The 19,019-nt window shown below is 50.5% G+C and overlaps 1 protein-coding gene across 1 annotated transcript in view; it reads right to left on the bottom strand.

The window, feature by feature from the left end:
• The window catches only part of LOC142249964 (flavin-containing monooxygenase 5-like), a 255,743-nt gene that overhangs the window by 57,612 nt on the left and 179,112 nt on the right, over positions 1 to 19,019 (bottom strand). Inside the window, exons 5-6 of the mRNA XM_075322000.1 lie at positions 18,751 to 18,950; positions 16,106 to 16,461 (exon numbers count right to left, since the gene is read on the bottom strand). Of these exons, the coding sequence (XP_075178115.1) occupies positions 16,106 to 16,461; positions 18,751 to 18,950 (556 nt within the window). The remainder of the gene's footprint in view (positions 1 to 16,105; positions 16,462 to 18,750; positions 18,951 to 19,019) is intronic.

Genomic DNA, 19,019 nt, shown 5'->3' with positions numbered 1-19,019 from the left:
GGCCATTAGACTGAGGATGGTATGCAGATGAAAAGTCCAGAGTCACTCCCAGATGTTTACAGAGAGCCCTCCAGAAGCGGGAGGTGAACTGAGTTCCTCTGTCGGATACGATGTGTAATGGAAAGCCATGCAAGCGGAAGATGTGTTGTATATAGGCGTCCGCGAGTTCCTGAGCAGAGGGCAGTCCAGCCATAGGGACGAAATGGGCCATTTTAGAGAACCGGTCCACCACGACCCATATGACTGTGTGTCCGGAGGACAATGGCAAGTCCGTAATAAAGTCCATTGCTATGTGTTGCCACGGAACTGAGGGTATCGGCAGAGGCAGAAGACGGCCATATGGGAGGTGTTTGGGCGTCTTGTTCCTGGCACAAGAGGAACAGGCGGATACAAAAGCAGCGACGTCCGTGCGAAGGGATGGCCACCAATAATGACGTACAATCGCACCCCATGTCTTTTTCTGACCAGCATGACCGGCTGTTTTCGAGGCATGACCCCAGTGTAACACTTTTTTCCTGTCTACCTCGGAGACATAGGTCTTCCCGGGCGGTATCTGGGCCAGGGTGACAGGGGCCACCGGAATGATTTTACTAGGACAAATGATGGGTTGGGTAGTCTCTTCCTCCTGCTCCATGGGCATGAAAGACCTGGACAAGGCATCAGCGCGTACATTCTTGTCCGCGGGTCGGAAGTGAAGCTGGAAATCAAACCTGGCAAAGAATAGGGACCACCTGGCTTGCCGTGGGTTCAGACGCTGAGCGGACCGTAGGTATTCCAAGTTCTTGTGGTCCGTGTAAATAATCACGGGGTACACTGCACCTTCCAGGAGGTAGCGCCATTCCTCCAAAGCCAGTTTGACTGCCAAGAGCTCTCGGTCACCGATGGTGTAGTTGCGTTCAGGCGCTGAGAAGCCCTTGGAGAAGAATCCGCAAGTCACCATCTTCCCGGAGGAGGACTTTTGCATGAGCACTGCTCCGGCTCCTGAGGAGGAGGCATCCACCTCCAAGGTGAACTGGCGGTTTAACTCCGGACGGTGAAGTACAGGAGAGGAAGCAAAAGCCCGCTTCAGAGAGCCAAACGCGGCGTCAGCCGCAGGTGACCAGTCCTTTGGATTAGCCTCCTTCTTAGTCAAAGCGGAGAGAGGAGCAGTCAAGGCAGAGAAGTGAGGGATAAACTGGCGGTAGTAGTTGGCGAATCCCAGGAAGCGTTGGATTGCCTTCAGTCCAGAAGGAGGAGGCCAGTTGAGAATGGCGGAGACCTTCTTGGGATCCATCTGCAGTCCAGTATCAGAGATGATGTACCCCAGAAAGGGGAGAGAAGACTGCTCAAAGACACACTTCTCATGCTTTGCGTACAGACGATTCTCTCTCAGTCTTTGTAGAACCAGCTGTACGTTTTCTCTGTGGGTTTGGAGGTCCGGAGAGAAGACAAGGATGTCATCTAGATACACTACCACACAGATGTAGAGAAGGTCCCGGAACACGTCGTTCACCAGTTCTTGAAAGACGGCAGGAGCGTTACACAGGCCGAAGGGCATCACGCAGTATTCATAATGTCCATCGCGCGTATTGAACGCGGTTTTCCATTCGTCACCAGAGCGGATGCGTACCAGATTGTAAGCACCCCGAAGATCCAGCTTGGTGAACACACGAGCTCCTCTAAGCCGGTCAAACAATTCGGGAATGAGCGGCAGAGGGTACTTGTTTTTTACGGTGATTTGATTCAAACCCCGGTAGTCTATGCATGGGCGTAAGTCGCCCTCTTTCTTCTTGACAAAGAAGAAACCTGCTCCAGCAGGAGAGGAGGATCTCCGAATGAACCCCCTTGCCAGGCTCTCTGAGATGTAAGCAGACATGGCCCTTGTTTCGGCTGGAGATAAAGGATACATCCGTCCTCGTGGTGGTGTTGTTCCTGGGAGCAGATCGATGGCACAATCGTATGGACGATGTGGCGGCAGTACCTCGGATTCCTTTTTATCAAAGACATCTGCAAAGGACCAATAGGCCGAGGGCAGCCCCGGTAGGTTCTCTGGAACCGGAGGTCGTCGGATGGGTTGTATGGACTTTAGGCACCTCTCATGACACGAAGAGCCCCATCGGGTGATTTCGCCAGTGCCCCAGCTAACTGATGGTTCGTGTGTCCGCAACCATGGAAGTCCCAGCAGGATCTGGTGGGACATGTGTGGGAGGACGTAGAAAGCGATGTTCTCGGTGTGAAGGGCACCGATACGCAGTTCGACCGGCCTGGTGATCCAGGAGATGGTGTCAGAGAGGGGTCTCCCATCCACCGAGGCAATCACTAGGGGCTTGTCGAGTGGAATAACAGGCACCCGGTACTTGTCCACCGTGGCCTGCTGGATGAAATTGCCTGCTGCCCCGGAATCGAGGTAGGCATCAGCCGTGAACCGCGTCTCTCCCGTTGTCACTTGCACTGTCCATGTAACCGGGTCAGAGAGAGTCCCAGCACCTAGGGTGGCCTCTCCTACCAACCCTAGGCTTTGGAGTTTCCCGGCCTCTCTGGACAGGAGCGTAGCAGGTGTGTGCCCTCACCGCAGTAAAAGCAGAGACCCTTGGCGAGCCGCTCTGCTCGACGTTGTTCAGACTGACGCACTCGGTCGATCTGCATGGGCTCGTGGACGGGAGCCCCAGCTGTCGATGACTGAAGTACGGAGGGTTTCTGCGGAGGAGAGGAATGCCGTACCGGACGTCTCTCACGGGACACTTCCTTGGATCGCTCCTGAAAGCGAATGTCCACTCGAGTCGCTAGGGCAATCAGGGCATCCAGGGTGGTCGGTACGTCACGACCCGCCAGCTCGTCTTTAATTCGCCCTGAGAGTCCTTCCCAGAAGGCGGCGGTTAGGGCCTCGTTGTTCCACCCGAGTTCTGAGGCCAGGGTGCGAAACCGGATCGCGTATTGACCCACAGAGTCCCCTGACGTAACCGGAGAAGAGACGAAGCAGACGCGGAGGCGCGTCCGGGCTCATCAAAGGTACCACGGAATGCCTGCAGGAAGTCCTGGATGTTCGTGGTCACAGGATCCCCCTTCTCCCACAAGGGGTTCATCCACGCCAGTGCCTCACCCTCTAGATGGGACATGATGAAGGCAACCTTGGCTTGGTCGGAGGCAAACAAATGCGGCAGCTGCTTGAAATGGAGGGAGCATTGGTTTAAGAATCCCCTGGAGGTCTTGGGGTCTCCGGCGTACCGGGGTGGTGAAGCCAACCGAAGTCTGGTGGTATCTGAAGAAGTCGCCACAGGAGCTGGATCCGTGGATTGACTAGTGGAAGCCCGAGATGCTGAAGACGTGACTGCCGCTTGTAGCGTGTTCAGGCGGGCGTCCACAGAAGACATGAATTGCAGCATGCGGGTCTGAGTCTCACGCTGGCGTTGGAGTTCCTCCTGTACGGCTGCTAGTGCTGCAGCGGGATCCATTGCCTGATCTTACTGTCACGGCCAGGTGGACGGGCAGACCCAGGAGGTGGATCCACTGGGCCGAACTCCTAGATGGTAGTAAAGAGTCCGGTAGCTGGAACACTATAAACAGCAGAACAGTCCGTGCACACGAGTATAGCGGAGAAGTCCCTGGGACCACGGAGTCAAGGGTGGTAGTCCGGGTGACGCAGCTCAGGTTCGGAAGCCGAGATGATGTCAGGCGGGGTCCGGAACCTTTGGAGCGAGATGACGGGTCACCGCAGGGATCCGAGATGGTGCGGACTGTCAGGATGGCAGATGGACAGCGTTCGGGGTTCAGGATACGGCAGGACTGGATGGCGAGGCAGACACGGCTCTACAAGAGAGATAGGTGAGTATATGCACAGAGACACCAGGAGACCTGACTCCTAGCTTAGGAAACACGAAGATCAGGCCCCGCCCCCTTGGACAATAAACCCCTTTATACCCTGTACCTGTTTAGCCTCATTTCCTGTTAATGGACGCTGGCCCTTTAAGAAAGGGTCAGTGACCGCGCGCGCGCCCTAATGCGCATGCGCGCGGCCCGGGTGCCAGAAGCCAGGGAAGGAAGCTGAGAGGAGGACGCAGGGGAGCCGGCCAGGGCCTGGGAAGCCGTCAGGCGCCGGGATCGGAGACCAGGGGACCTGGGAAGGACGGGCACCGGAGGCTGGAGAGCGGGGAGCGTGGCAGGTGAGCCGGGGAGCGGGGCTGAGGACCCGGGGAGCGGAACAGAGGACCCGGGAAGGGGAGCCGAGGACCCGGGGAGCGTGACAAATAGCCACGTTTAGGATGCCACTAGGTACACTGAGTGTTTGCTAGTATAATGGCTTAGTTATAATGAGTTGGAGTGTGCAATGCAGGCAGACGTGCTGCAAATGTCTTTGCACTAGTGGGACTATAGCAAAGTCCAATAGCCACGTTTAGGATGCCACTAGGTACACTGAGTGTTTGCTAGTATAATGGCTTAGTTATAATGAGTTGGAGTGTGCAATGCAGGCAGACGTGCTCTGCAAATGTCTTTGCACTAGTGGGACTATAGCAAAGTCCAATAGCCACGTTTAGGATGCCACTAGGTACACTGAGTGTTTGCTAGTATAATGGCTTAGTTATAATGAGTTGGAGTGTGCAATGCAGGCAGACGTGCTCTGCAAATGTCTTTGCACTAGTGGGACTATAGCAAAGTCCAATAGCCACGTTTAGGATGCCACTAGGTACACTGAGTGTTTGCTAGTATAATGGCTTAGTTATAATGAGTTGGAGTGTGCAGAGGACAGGAGGGTACAGTGCCAGGATTGTGGGGCTCTGGGTAGAGGAATGGAAGCCTGCCTTTCTATTCCCTCCTAATAGGGAAATGCAGGGAGGAAATCCCTGACCTTGGCTACACAGACGCTGTCGCTGTTTTCAGGACCTGTCACCTTAACTCTGACCCTGCCGGTTTGAGCCCTTAAAAGGACTGCTAGAAAGTGCTCTCCCTAAGCTGTCCAGCGCTGTGTATGGAGCGCATACAGCTGTATCAGCGATAGGACAAAGGACGGAGCTGCCACAGTGATGTCTGACACCAAAGACGCAGAAGAGATAATGGCGTCCTGGAGGAAAATGTCCGGTTTTATAATGCAGGGACATGTGACATGGACATCCTATCACACATGCCGTTGCTTCTCTGGCTAAAAGTCCACTTAGCTGTGTGTGTGTCTGGGATTGGCTGACATGCTGGCCCGCCCCACTACACGCGCGCGCTTAGGGAAGGAAGACAAGGGAAAAAAAAAAAAATGGCGATCGCCATTATAGAAACAGCAGTGATCTGAAGGCGCTGTTCACGCACACTATACACTGAAATGTCATAATAGTGTGATTCACAGAGTGACTTACACTATTACAGCAGAAACCAAGCTAGGAATTAGCTGGTTTTTTGCTGCTAGAACCGTTCTCGAACGTTTCTAGAACTATCGAGCTTTTGCAAAAAGCTCGAGTTCTAGTTCGATCTAGAACAGGCCCCAAAATCACTCGAGCCTAGAACTGGAGAACCTCGAACCGCGAACCGCGCTCAACTCTAGTCATCACATGGCCACCCCACTCATATGCAATTTTCATATTTAGTCATGTGACAACTAGCTTTTCTTCTTACTTATCTCATTATTTCCTTGAACTAGAATTAGAGAATTAGAAAGAGCAGCTCGTCTGCACATGACAAAGTGTGCAAATCATATATGACTGAGCGGTCACATGATGACTAACCAAGCCTCTTGGGGGGGAACAAGCCAAACAAAATTCTTGCCCTGGATACTAGAAAGCCTAGATACATCTCTGCCTTAAGGGGGCTTTACACGGTAACGATATCGCTAGCAATTTGTAGCGATAGCGAGCGTGTAAGTACCCGCCCCCGTCGCGCATGCGATTGTTTGTGATCGCTGCCGTAGAGAACATTATCGCTACAGTAGCGTCACACATACTTACCTGGTCGGCGGCGGCGCTGTGACTGCCAAACAATCCCTCCTTCAAGGGGGAGGGACGTTCGGCATCACAGCGACATCACTGCAACGTCACACAGCAACCGGCCAATCAAAGCGGAGGGGCGGAGCTGAGCGTGATGTAAACATCCCGCCCACCTCTTCCTTCCGCATTGGGGCCGGCGGCAGGTAAGGAGACGTTCCTCGCTCATGCGGTGTCACACATAGCGATGTATGCTGCCGCAAGAGCGATGAATCACAACGCTAAACAACACTTACCGATTTTTGAGTTTGGGACGACCTCTCCATGGTGAACGATTTTCACCATTTTTGACGTCGCCTAAGGTCGCTGGTAAGTATCACACGCTGCGATATTGTTAATGACGCCGGATGTGCGTCACTAACAATGTGACCCCGACGATCAAACATTAACGATATCGTGGCGTGTAAAGCTCCCTTTAAAGTTTACCTCCTGAACCACTTCTTTCATACATGTCAGGAACTACTCTTGTGTCCAAGCATTTCCTGCAGATTTTAAACTCTGAAATTGTCACCTTCAGAGTGAAATTGAAAATGTAACCTTAACAAGTGAAACCAACAATGTACATTTTCCGTGCGGGAAGCAACAGGTATTTTGCTAGTTTTAATAATAAAATCGCTTGTACAAGTAAACGGTATCTAATGTTTTATCGGATAGCACTTGTTCTAGTTCTAGTGTTATAATATGGAGGAGTGCCAATCAGTGTATTATTTCTCATGTCGATTCGGCATGAGAAAAAAAAATTAGATTCATGCTGCGATTGGGAGCATAAATACATAAATCAGACAGCGCGCACCCATACAAGTCTATGGGTGCGTGTGACACATCAGACTACACTTGGATGTCATATGAGTGAAGTCCGACAGACGCAGAGACGGACAATAGAGAAATTAATTTCTTTTCCACACCTCTTTTCCGATTCTCACATGCAAGAGGATCAGAGCACAGTGAATGACACTCGGGCTCATGCTCATGTGACACCCCTGGACTATCAGGTCGTCACAGGGTACTGCACGCTTCTCCTTAGTGCAGTATTCAAATCCCTCATGGTTCTGGGTCCCCATCTTGCGGTGCTGCCCCCAACAGCAAATCAAATCCTAGATACACCCTGCACCACACCCACCAGACACATGTAAACAAGAGACTAGGAGTAATTACCCACCAGACACACCAGTTGACAGCTTGAGCAGGATAGGGTCGCCCACCTAGGGGTCAGGAAGGGAAGGTGAGGAGTGTCAGAGGAGAGTGGAGTGGAGTTGTGAAGTGGAGGAGGCAGGGAGCGGTGGCCCCCAAGAGTAGCTGTCTAGGTTGCAGACGGTGGTCTGCACCTAGAGGAGTCAGGGATTGAGGCAAGGTGCCTGGACCTGTCAAAGAGGATGGTCAACAGCCTGGTCCTATCACCGGTCTGGGACCGAAGGCACAGCGGGGTACACGGACCCTAGTTCGGGGAGAAGCTTCAGGCAACTCGGCAATTAACCTGCGGAGAACGGAGCTTCATGGACTGTTCCCACTAGCTCCAGAATCTGGGCACTAGCGCAACAAGGGAGATAGGGCCTTCCATACAAGCAGCCCACTAAAATCCCAAGCGTGAGCCCTGAGAGCAGGCTTCCACACTTAGCCATAGTGGGGAGCGGGGCCTGGCAAGTTTCAGACTACCAGGCCACTTTGGTGAATTTAAACTTTGCGCCAGGAGGCAGGTCATGGATCATCAGACAGCACTGCAGGGGGTGGGACCCGGACGAGCTCCCCTTTGAGTGGCAGCGGCACCCAGAGACTTGGTTTATCCAGTTGCCAGCATCTGCTTACTGGCTGAGTAAGTACATGAGTGATCTCCCCGTCACGGCACCCAGTATCATCATCCAGAGTCTCGGGGCATACCCCTACCTGTGGAGGGTAACGACACCATGCTGCCCCATTACATCACCCCGGGTACTCTCAACGATAGCGGCGGTATTCCCAGTTACTGCGCACCACGGGTGGCGTCACAAACTCGTATAACTCCCCTGTAAATATCCCCCTTATACTTTAGAGTGTGGCCCCTAAGCCCCCGGTTCGGGAGACCCTCAAGCCACGAACGGACACTACCCCCGGATCTGAGCGGTTTGATCCGCTGCTGGGGCGACACACTCACAGCAGCGTTTGAGTCAAGTGTCATTAGCATATCGCATCCTATTCTCTTGCATCAGATGGTATACACCAGTGTGATCCCGACCTCAAGATAAGAAACATTATATGTAATTTGAGAACAATGCCTCTTTTCACACTTATCAGTGTCAAATCTGTCTTCAGTAAAGACCATTTTTAAACTCAGAAGGATCAGATTGAATTTTCTGTGTATAGTATTTTATAGAGAGGAGGGGAAGGTAGTAAGTGAAGGCAGAGAACTGCTAAAAATGCACAATACAAATCAAGAAAGCCATGGAACCCATAGGGTGTAAGGGCAACATGACAGTCTGGCGGGTAGGGAGATGATGGGGTTAAATGGTGATATTGTGGCGCCCTGGTCCAGCCAGGGGCCACAGAGAACAACACCAACACACCCCACACTCCCAGCAGGCACATCTAAGTCAGACACAAAACCCTTGTTGCCTTCCTCCAGGGGCTGATGTCCACACCAGGGGGTGGAGCCAGGTGGTTGGTCTCCACCCACCGAGGAGTTCACCGTCCTGGAGGAGGGAAAAACAGTTAGTCTAGTTGGAGAGGTGAAAGTGAGAGCAAGTGAAGTGGTAGCTGAGCAGACTGAAGTTAGTCCGGGTGTGTGGCCCGGACGGAGCAGCAAGGTTGGCAGACGGTGGTGACCATCTGTAGGAGTGGCCTATCGGAGTTTACCGTAAGGACCGTGGACGGGCAGTGGCCCGGCGGTACCGGACCGGTGCACAAGGAGAAGCCAGCACCATTGGCAGGGGCTTACGGACCCCGGGAAGGCTAGGAGTCGCCGTGAATTTGCCGAATTCGTTTGCGAAGGGGACCTCCTGGGTTCCCCAGCAAACAAGTCCCGACAGAAGGCAACAGTCCAACCGTGTGAGGGAGACACCGCCACCGCCAAGGCAACCGTTTCCCAGGGCCAGCACCTGCGGGCAAAAGGGGCTCCTCCGGCCCATCTCCAAGCCGGGGAGAGGGTTACCGGTGGGAACTCATTGGAACCGTCTAAAGTGCATAGGTGCAGGGAAAGGCAGTCACCACCAACCTGCAGGGAGAAACAACACCGCAGCCGTCTGTGGGACCCGTCCATCCAGCCGTGTGTTTTACCAAGCATTGTGTCCTCATCATTGGCTGAGTGAGTACCACCGTGCCGTGCGGCACAGCGCTGCCCCTGCGACCCTGCACCTCACCAGGCCCCGCAATCCGCCTGTCATCATCCCTACCTACCTCATCACCGGGTCCCGGGACAACCAACCCCCTACCCACGGAGGGGAGAAGTAACAACCAAGCTGCTCCTTGTCACTGCTACCGGGATCCCCGTCTAGAGCAGCGGTGGTGTCACCAATATCACCACAACCATGGGTGGCGTCACGGACAATATCTAAAATTCCCCACAATCAAACCCCTTTTCATTTACGGGCGAGGAACGCCGCTCGAGTCCCCGGGATCTGGCCCACCGCTCGAGCCACCACCGAGCAGCAGCAGCAGCCGGACCCGAGCAGTGGGAGAGCGCAGCGTCACCTCCTCCGCCCGTGACAATATTATTATAGGCAGGTGGAAGAAGTTGATGATTGGTTACGGAGGGGAGTATGGTGGAGGAAAAGGAGGAGCTGCATGGGTATATAGGAGGAGGTGGGGGTCAGTTACCTCCTCTTGTACTCAGAGACCGAGAGTTCCGGCACACTGCGCTGTTTCCCAAATAAGTGAAAAATAGACTGTTTCAAGTGTTCATTATCTGTTTTTCTTTATTGAAAAAATGTTTTTTGTGCTGTACAAAGTAGAAAGTCCGCCGACGTTTCGGCCTTAAGCCTTCCTCTGGTTGGACAATCAGACTGAGGTATATTTATATGTGAATAAAACAGAAAAGCAGACATCAGCAGATATAAATAATGTATACAATAAAGACAATCCAAATGGACATAACAAAGTACATATGCAAGGAGATACAACATAGGCGGTAAAGTCACAATAACACGATGTATTCCCGAGGGTGATTATAATTATAGCAATCTAATAACATATTACGCACCAGGGAGGGACCCATAGTGACCCATAATGAAATCTTCCTAGGTGTATGTCAGTTGAAAGGGAGAAACCCTTTCAACTGACATACACCAAGGAAGATTTCATTCAGCCTCCTATGTCTAAGGGTAATATTATATCTACCTCTTTTTATTTCACGATCTATAACAGGTTCATTCTAGCCATTATAATCTCTATCTCTACAGATAGGTTACCACGGTCAGCAGAAACTTTTTCTCTACCCCTGCAAAGTGAAAGCCTTTCCATTGGTAATACACTATCTTCATTATGTGGCATGATAAGGTTTTTGTTCATATAACCCACCATGTTTTTTCATTGCTACCCACAGACATTTTATTGCTCCTGGCCAAACAGTGCATTTGATGTGGCAGATATATTGAACACCTAACCTGAGGTATACGGACCGGGATCCGTAATAACAAAGAGGTTTTAAACCTTATAGATATCCATCAAGGTAGCTGTTGTTTTTACTATACAGGTTCATACCCTGGTTCTGACACCTTTGTTATAGTCCTACATAGATATCCTTTTTTTTCTCTTTAGATTATTGATCCATTGAGTCAACTACAACATGTTATAACAATCACATTCGCGGATATATGCCGGCCACCATTTTAAATATTCCACTCCTGCTAGAAATTCTGTGTACTAGCAACATCACCACTGGTAGTATAACCGTTTCAACTATAATCCGCCATATTATATGACTCTGAATGATGGACTACATCTACTTATTGTTATCCACAGACACATCTATCACTAGTGGCGTCAGCATTATATGCTAAAACAACGGATCCCTAACCTTAATAAATTATAGGTTTTAGCCCTATGACATCCATACAGGTATTGGCTATATTTACCTCATATTCATAAGCTTATTTGAGCATCCACTCCTTATTTCACAGATATATATTTTCTTTCTGTATAGGATGCAATTTTTCCACAACGGCCATAGGGCCCTCCTACAGGATTCTTTAAAAATCCTACTTCCACACAGGTATGCTCACATATATACCATACCCCATCCTCTCAGGCCATACGGCGAATGTAGGCTCTAGTATTCAACTGCTTTTTTGATTCACTTTCCCCTTACTTTTGCCACAGGATTATATCCCATGCTGCTGCAATAGTGCTGATTTCAATCAGTTACACACCATAACGGATCTTTGCTTTACATGGGTGAGCCACTTATCCTCCCTTTAGTTTACCACACCGTCACTATGGGTCCCTCCCTGGTGCGTAATATGTTATTAGATTGCTATAATTATAATCACCCTCGGGAATACATCGTGTTATTGTGACTTTACCGCCTATGTTGTATCTCCTTGCATATGTACTTTGTTATTTTCATTTGGATTGTCTTTATTGCATACATCATTTATATCCGCTGATGTCTGCTTTTCTGTTTTATTCACATATAAATATACCTCAGTCTGATTGTCCGACCTGAGGAAGGCTTAAGGCCGAAACGTCGGCGGACTTTCTACTTTGTACAGCACAAAAAACATTTTTTCAATAAAGAAAAACAGATAATGAACACTTGAAACAGTCTATTTTTCACTTATTTGGGAAACAGCGCAGTGTGCCGGAACTCTCGGTCTCTGAGTACTACGTTTATTTTTTCCAGAGCACCTGCTTTAGGTGACGCGAGGCCTTACCTCCTTTGTGACCTCCTCTTGTACTTCCTAGATGACAGCTTGGGGAACCTCCATCATGACATCCAGCCTGATGGATCCGGACACCGCAGATCTGCAGCTTGGACAGCTTGAACGGGACGGGGATTGCAGAGAGGATCTCCAGGTGATCAGCGGTAGCGGCGCACGGGCCCTGGAAGTGCAGTCCCACATCAGGGCTGCCGGGGTTACCTGTTGGCGCCTTCCCCTTGCTCCCCCAGTAGCAGCGGGCGGTGGTCATGGCCCCCCCCGCAGGTATTCCCTGGGCGCGGGGGAGGCGAGAAGGTGAGGTCAGAGCCCCTCCGGGAACCCTCCGCGGCAGGCTGAGCAGCAGCAGCGTCTGGCGGCTGCTCCAGCAGGTGGGAGGATTCTGCGTTCCAGCCGCGAGGGCCGCAAGGTGGGAGTGGCCAATACGGGGGCCCACTTCCGGTCCCGGGCCTCCGGCTGGCATAGGAGTGACTGCGGTGGCTCCTGGCTGGGAGCGTGTCCGGCGGCAGAGTGAGGCCAGCAGAACCCCTCGCAGTCGACTGGGTGACCGCGGGGCTGCGGACAGCAGGAGATCGGGTGCCAGGAGAAGGTCGGGTGTGCCGGTCCCTTGGTGGCGGTGAGTGACCCTGACGGCAGGAGGTCAGAGGGACCGCCCGGTCACTTACATCGATCATGCAGCCCCCGGTAGTAGCGGTCTCCCTTGGGGGAGGGAGGACCTGGCAACAGGAGGCCTGCGGTGGCCCTGGAGGGCCAGGGACGGCGATGGCTGCGATCCAGAGTCGGGTGTCAGTGAGTTCGGGTGTGGAGCCCCCTGGCACTCGGCGAGGGGGAGGGGCGCAGTAAGAAGAAGTCGAGACCCGGGGTGGAGGCACGGGGGACAGGACGGTCTCCTGGGGCTGTCACTGCGGGTCAAGCGACAGAGCGGAGGACGACTTTGCCCACGCGGCGGCTCGCAGGGGTAGCCGTGGTGGGGGAGGCATGGCGGAGCAGCCTCCCGGATCCAAGATGGAAAAGGATGATGGCGGCGAGGGGAAGGAGGAGGACATCGGGATGTCAGTAGTTTCGGACAGATGGATGGCAGAGGACAATGGGGCGGCGGTTCCGGGGGGTCGCTGAGCTGCGGTTGGGTGAGAGACAGGGTCCCCGGGGGGTTTGGGTCATGTAGTGGACGCCGGGCTAGAGTAGGGACGAGGTGGTGCCATGGCGGTATAGCCATGTGGATGCAGGTGGCGTCAAGACGGTGGTCACAGTTTTAGGGTGGGGGATGCACTTTTAGGTTATTGAGGCTCACGGGATGATCGCGGGTTGCGCAAGCAGGGGAGACGGAGCATTTAGTTGAAGGTTCAAAGGTTCATTGGTCGGGTTTTATGAGGAATCTTCTTCTGCATGGTAGTTCATATTGGTTAAATTACGCTGGGCGAGGTAAATGGGTAAGGGGGTCCCGCAGTACGGAGAGTGCGGGGATTTTTCGGGGGATTTCGTGAGTGATGAGTGTGAGGGCAGTGCTCCGGTATAGAGTGAGGGTTGCTGTGGATCAGTGGAGTAAGGAGAGTGGACATGTGGGAGATGGTGAGGCGTTGGTTGTTGTCATGGTTTTTGTGGGTTTGAAACCACATTTTGGGTGCGGCGTGTTTGGTGCGGTTTGGGGTATTGTTAGCTCGAGGGCAATATGGCTTGGTCCTGGAAGCTGGATGGATTGTGTTGGTGGATAGTAGCCTAGGGGCTAATTCGTGGTTAGTTCTCTTATTGTCCCATTATGGAGTTTGGTGCTGGGGTGAATGAGGGTCCAGCGGGCCTGAATTGGGGTTCCTGTAGGTGGTGGGCAGTTTTGGGCGGTTGCTGGTGAGCTCAGTACTCAGCAATGGGGGGCTGCGGATGAAACAATGGCGTTCCTCGTACACACATGAGTGTGGGGGGCTATGCAAGTTGGGTTGGGACTTCTGGATTGGGGCCTTGTCATGCAGGGAGTGTTAATACATGTGTCCTAAGGCCATCTAGTATTGTGTGTTTTGTGGGGTTGGGCACATGGCATATTTGGATGGGTGGAATCCTATTTTATGTTTACATGCAATTAAAAAAAATAAAAAAAAAGTGTGGCCCAGAGGTAGGTATGTGGCTCTTGGTAAGAGTTTGCTTGGGGAATTGAGGTGCTACAGTCTAAGGCGGAAGAGTATTTGATTTGGAGTGTTCAGTTGCGGGCTACGAGACAAAGTGGTGCATCTTACGGTGGTTGGTTTTGAGTGGGTCCTACGGTGTGGCAAGGTTTTATCTAGTGTGTGGTGTAATATGAGGGCTCGAAGGGGGTTGTTTGTACAAGGTTTCCTTTAAGAAAAATACGTCTGGACATGGTGTTTGGAAAGTTTGTGGCTCCTCATGCCCGTAGTTGCATATGGAGTCAATCAGGCTAGTGGTGTGGGGGGCAATTTTACGGTGTACTTTGTAGTGCAGTTGACTTGTTGTTGGTGTGGTTTGCTGAAGGAAGTGGGACGTGAATTATTGTTTGGGGAGGTTTTGTTGGGGACCTTGTGGATTGAAAGTAATGCTCCGGCACCTTTGCCTCAGCCATAGGTGCAGGGCGAGGGTTGTGATTGCATTGTGGTTTTGTGGGTGTGTTAACTTTGGTGGACATGGTTCCGTTAGGTCGGGTGGGCTTCCTGGTAAGTGAAAGGGGCCCACATTCGGATGACGGTTGTCCGATAGTGTGGTGGTTGAGTACGTGGGAAGGTCTTGACCTTTTCTGGGTAAGGCAGATTGTGTCTTGTTGTTTTTAGAGTGTTTTGATGACGGACCGCATTGGTCGGGGGAGACCGGTAGTGATTTATTGCTCTTGAGGAGCGACATGTTAATGCATGTGTTGTGAGTCTGGGGGAAGGCCGAGGGCAGTTTTTCCCTTGCCTATTGGTTAGGCTGCAGGGGATGGCTTTAAAGGAAATTAGGAGGTTATGGATCGCAATTATTGCCAAGTGAGGTCACTTTAACCGTTTCCCGCGGGGGGAACTTGGTTTCAGGGTACGAGTTGACCCAGTCAACTGGGCAGTGTACGTGTGATCCTGTTTGTAATATATCAACCCCAGTTGCAGTTGAATCCAGCTGGAGACAGGAGGAGGGGCATGGTGATGGTACAGCAGTTTACTTGGTCAGTAATGGGTAGGCCGAGGGTGCTGTCAGTGTTGCAGTTAATTGGTCTAACTGATGCCGGTGGGGCATGGCGGTGATCCAGGAATGGTTTGGGAGCTCGTGGCACGGTGTGTCGGGGTGCTTGAGTGGCCGTCAGAGGGAGACAGTGATGTGGCTGGGTCCCTGTTGAGGAGGAGACCGGGTTACCTAAAAGTTGTTTTAGTAATATGGGGTGGTACTGGCTTCTATGTAGGATGGTGTGGATAGGAATGAGGTGGATTCCTGAACGTTGTTTTGGGAACCGAGTCGTGATATCAAGGGTGTTTGATACGTGGTGGTGGTGGTCTTGTTATGGGGTGGCCACGGTGTTGTAGCCCGTCTTGAAGGGAAATTAAAAAAATAAATATATGAATAAATTGGGATACGGCTAGGTTCGAAGTGATTTGAGGTGGCATGTGCGGTCACCAAGGATGATGGGAGCGCGGTGTAGTAAGGTGAGTTGGTAACGTTGGCTGGTGCGTATATGGGATGTTCAGTGTTTGAGTTGATGGATGGACGGGTTTAACAGTTGGTTTTCGGCTTGCAGGTTGGAGAAGCAAGCGTTGGGTGTGTGGGAATCCAGGCCACGCAAGGTGTCACGTTGCCTGTCCTATGGCGGGGGTAGGTCTGGTCAATGTTATTTGATTGGAGAGTAACTGGTAGGATATAGTGGCTCCGGTTACAGGGATCTTGCAGGCATAGGGTCCAGCAAGGTTGGGGTATTGATCCGTAGGTGATTAATACCTCATTTCCAGCCCGGTGTGTGTGTCGCAGCCAGGGATCATGTTTGGTGGTGGAAGGTGGTTTCTGGACCGGGCCAACCCAGGGTTACGTATTGTATTACGTACTGTATTATTATGATATTACCTATTGTTAAATGTTGAGGACGCCCGTTGGACGGCGCCCCCTTGTGTTAGTGTGTAAACAATAGGCAATAAAGGGCTGCTCTGGCCAATTTTAACCAAAGTCATAAGCAGTGTCCGTGCATTATTTATACAGGGTAGGGGTAATTAGGAGTAATACAGGAATCAACGACCGGACAAATCCCTCCTGGAACAGTCATGTAAATGCCAGAAATAGTGTTTCCCTTATATGCAGAGACCTAACCCATAAACTCAACTAAAACAACAATTATATAACCATATTTGATCTTATACAAATGCTCACCCTTGAAGACTCTTGTGGCCCATCGAGATTGAAGCTCCGAAATAGGCATGATTGCACCAGTAGGTTGAACTAGGCCAATGAAGGCCACGGTTGTTTTCTCCAATCGCGGTGGAAACACATGTTTGTACAAAAATATGTGATTTTGTTCCACTTTAAGGTCAGGATCCTCAAAAAATGGAAATGAAAAGCTGTATCCAGTAGCAAAAAATACTGCATCAATATCTTTCTCTACAGTGCCATCTTCAAAAATGACATCTGTTTCTGTGAATTCCTTCACATTGGGTCTTACAAGGACCTTCCCTGAGATGATTCGATTCGGGAGGTCATCATTTATGGTTGGATTTTGGCTAAGAATCCTAAACGCAAACACATGTAGGAAATTATTACAATGTAAAAAAATATATTTCCATACATACCCAGAAATACACACACACACATCTTTACACAACGTATATGCTGTATAAAAAAATGTTTGTTTACAAGAACAGGGAGTCCTCAGTGGTTGATACCTTTTAATGGCTAACTGAAAAGATGGTAATAATTGCAAGCTTTCGAGACCACTCAGGTCTCTTCATCAGGCATGGTATAACACAAAATCTGAAGAGTCACATATTTGTCCAGCATCATGGACATGAAATTGCTGGTATTGAAAGGAAATTTCAAGTCCCAGAGAGATAGGAGACTTTGGGAGTACAAACTTATGATGACCTTTGACACATTCAGAGTAGGAATGAATGTGTCTCATGGATTAATGTCTTTTTACATCAGTTAAAAGATGTGCTCCTCTGACCATCCGAGCGTGTCACAGCCCGGACCAGACCCTTATCAAAGGACAATAAAACTTTTACACTGAACTGCAGCAAAATGTATGGCTACAACAGTTTGTCCCCCTGCCATAGTGATAGTTCTGTTTTATATAACTTGGTTGTATTTTTTTTTTTTTTTTTTTTTTTTACTGCCCCATTCTATGTCCTGTTGTGTATATGTGACTCTTCAGATTTTGTGTTATACCATGCCTGATGAAGAGACCAGAGTAGTCTGGAAAGCTTGCTATTACCATCTTTTCAGTTAGCCATTAAAAGGTATCAGCCACTGAGGACTCTCTGTTCTTTTAAACAAAATTTTTTTTATCTCTACTGGCTAACACGGTACAAAGATATATTTTACTTGTATGCTGTATAATACACTATATGTATGCGTGCATATAGAAAAACTGTGGAACTTGTTGGTTGTGGGATTCACATTAAGATTCTACAACAAAATATCTATGTGAATTTTTGCTGTAGATTTCATCCGTTGTATGCACTTGACAAATCTTCATGGAAACCAGCAAAAAAAAAAAAAATCAAAATATAAATCATTCGGATTTCATTTTTCAATGGAAATTTTCTTGCAGATTTTCTTGTTGATTCTATGTTTTTAATAGTATGTGAAAGTGTGACACCCTGGACTATCAGGTCGTCACAGGGTATTGTACAATCTGCCCTTCTGCACAGTATCCGCATCCTCCTTGATTACGGGTCCCTGGCCTTTGGTATTGCTAAGAACAAGCTAATCAAAATCCTAGGAACACTCTGCACCACACCCACCAGACACACCAATGGGTAGCCTTAAGAGAATAGGGCTGCCCACTTAGGGGGTTGGTTAGGGAGGGTCAGGAGTGTCAGGAGAAGTCTACTGAGAGAGGTGTAGCATTGGAGGAGGTTGGGAGCAGGGCTCCTTGACACTACTAGGTGGCAGACGTTGGTCTGGGCCTGGTAGGAGCTGGAACCCCGGTCGCAGGGGATCGTGACAAGGGGCACGGAACTGCCGAGGAGGGCAGCCGGCGGCCTTGTGCCATCTCTGGGCAGGGGCCAGGGCACGACAGAGTACGTGGATCCTAGGCCGGGAAGTAGCTTCAAGCGTCCTGGTAATTCACCCGAGGAGGACGGAGCCTTCAAGATTCGTTCTCCACCCACTCCAAAATCAGGGTACTAGTGCAACGAGGGGGATAGGACTTTCCCAATCCGCAGTCCAGAAAATCCCATGCGTGAACCCTGACAGCAAGCTCATCCAGTTAGTCACACTGGTGAGTGGGACCCGACTAGTTTTACACTGCAGGGGTCAATCAGTAGAAAGGTGCTAAGGAAAAGGTCACAGGCTAACAAGCAACACCAACGGGCACGGGATCCAGGCGTGTTCCCTCCCTGCTGCAGAGGTGCTCAGAACTTCGGTTTACAAGTTGTCGGTGTCAGCGTTATTGGACTGAGTGAGTACGCAGTGACCCTTACCTCCCCAACGGTATCCCTCCGCCAGCATCACCGAGCCCCAGGGCATCCCCCTACCCACACAGGGGATAAACACCTGGCTGCCATCCCATCGCCACCGGGTGCTCCCAACGACAGCTGTGGTATTCCACCTTACCATTGACTGTGGGTGGCGTCACGAACTTTAAACATACAGTCCCCTGTAAATGCCCCCGTTTCTTTTGTTTTGAGTGGCCGCACGACCCCTGGGTCCGGAGACCCCTCGAGCCAACGCGGATCAGGATCCGAGCAGTTCCGGCTGCTGACATGGGGGCGGTACAAAAGGTTATGTGTATGTGTTTACTAAGCCTAAGATAAGACATATAATTGGGTTTTCCAAATCCCATGCAGTTGTGGTACCTGTGGCTGGGCTTGAGGCCAAAATTCTCATGATTAAAACGATTGTTCATTCTTTTTTCTGCCCATTGGTTTAGCATTTCTGTTGTCATAAATTGTTTAATAAGCAGCTTATAACAACTGTACAGAGCTACATCAAGTGGAAACCCTTCATCGGCTACTCTGTTAACAATCCAAGCGCCTCTCCTGGTACTGAGGAAGACCTGTTTAAAAAATGAATAGGAAATTAAAATAGCCAAAAACTGAACAGACTATTATATATATTAAATATA

Source organism: Anomaloglossus baeobatrachus, chromosome 8, assembly GCF_048569485.1.
Source record: "Anomaloglossus baeobatrachus isolate aAnoBae1 chromosome 8, aAnoBae1.hap1, whole genome shotgun sequence".
NCBI classification, from domain to species: Eukaryota; Metazoa; Chordata; class Amphibia; order Anura; family Aromobatidae; genus Anomaloglossus; species Anomaloglossus baeobatrachus.
The sequence above is the reverse complement of the archived record's forward strand: the minus strand, read 5'-3'. Positions and strand labels throughout refer to the sequence as shown.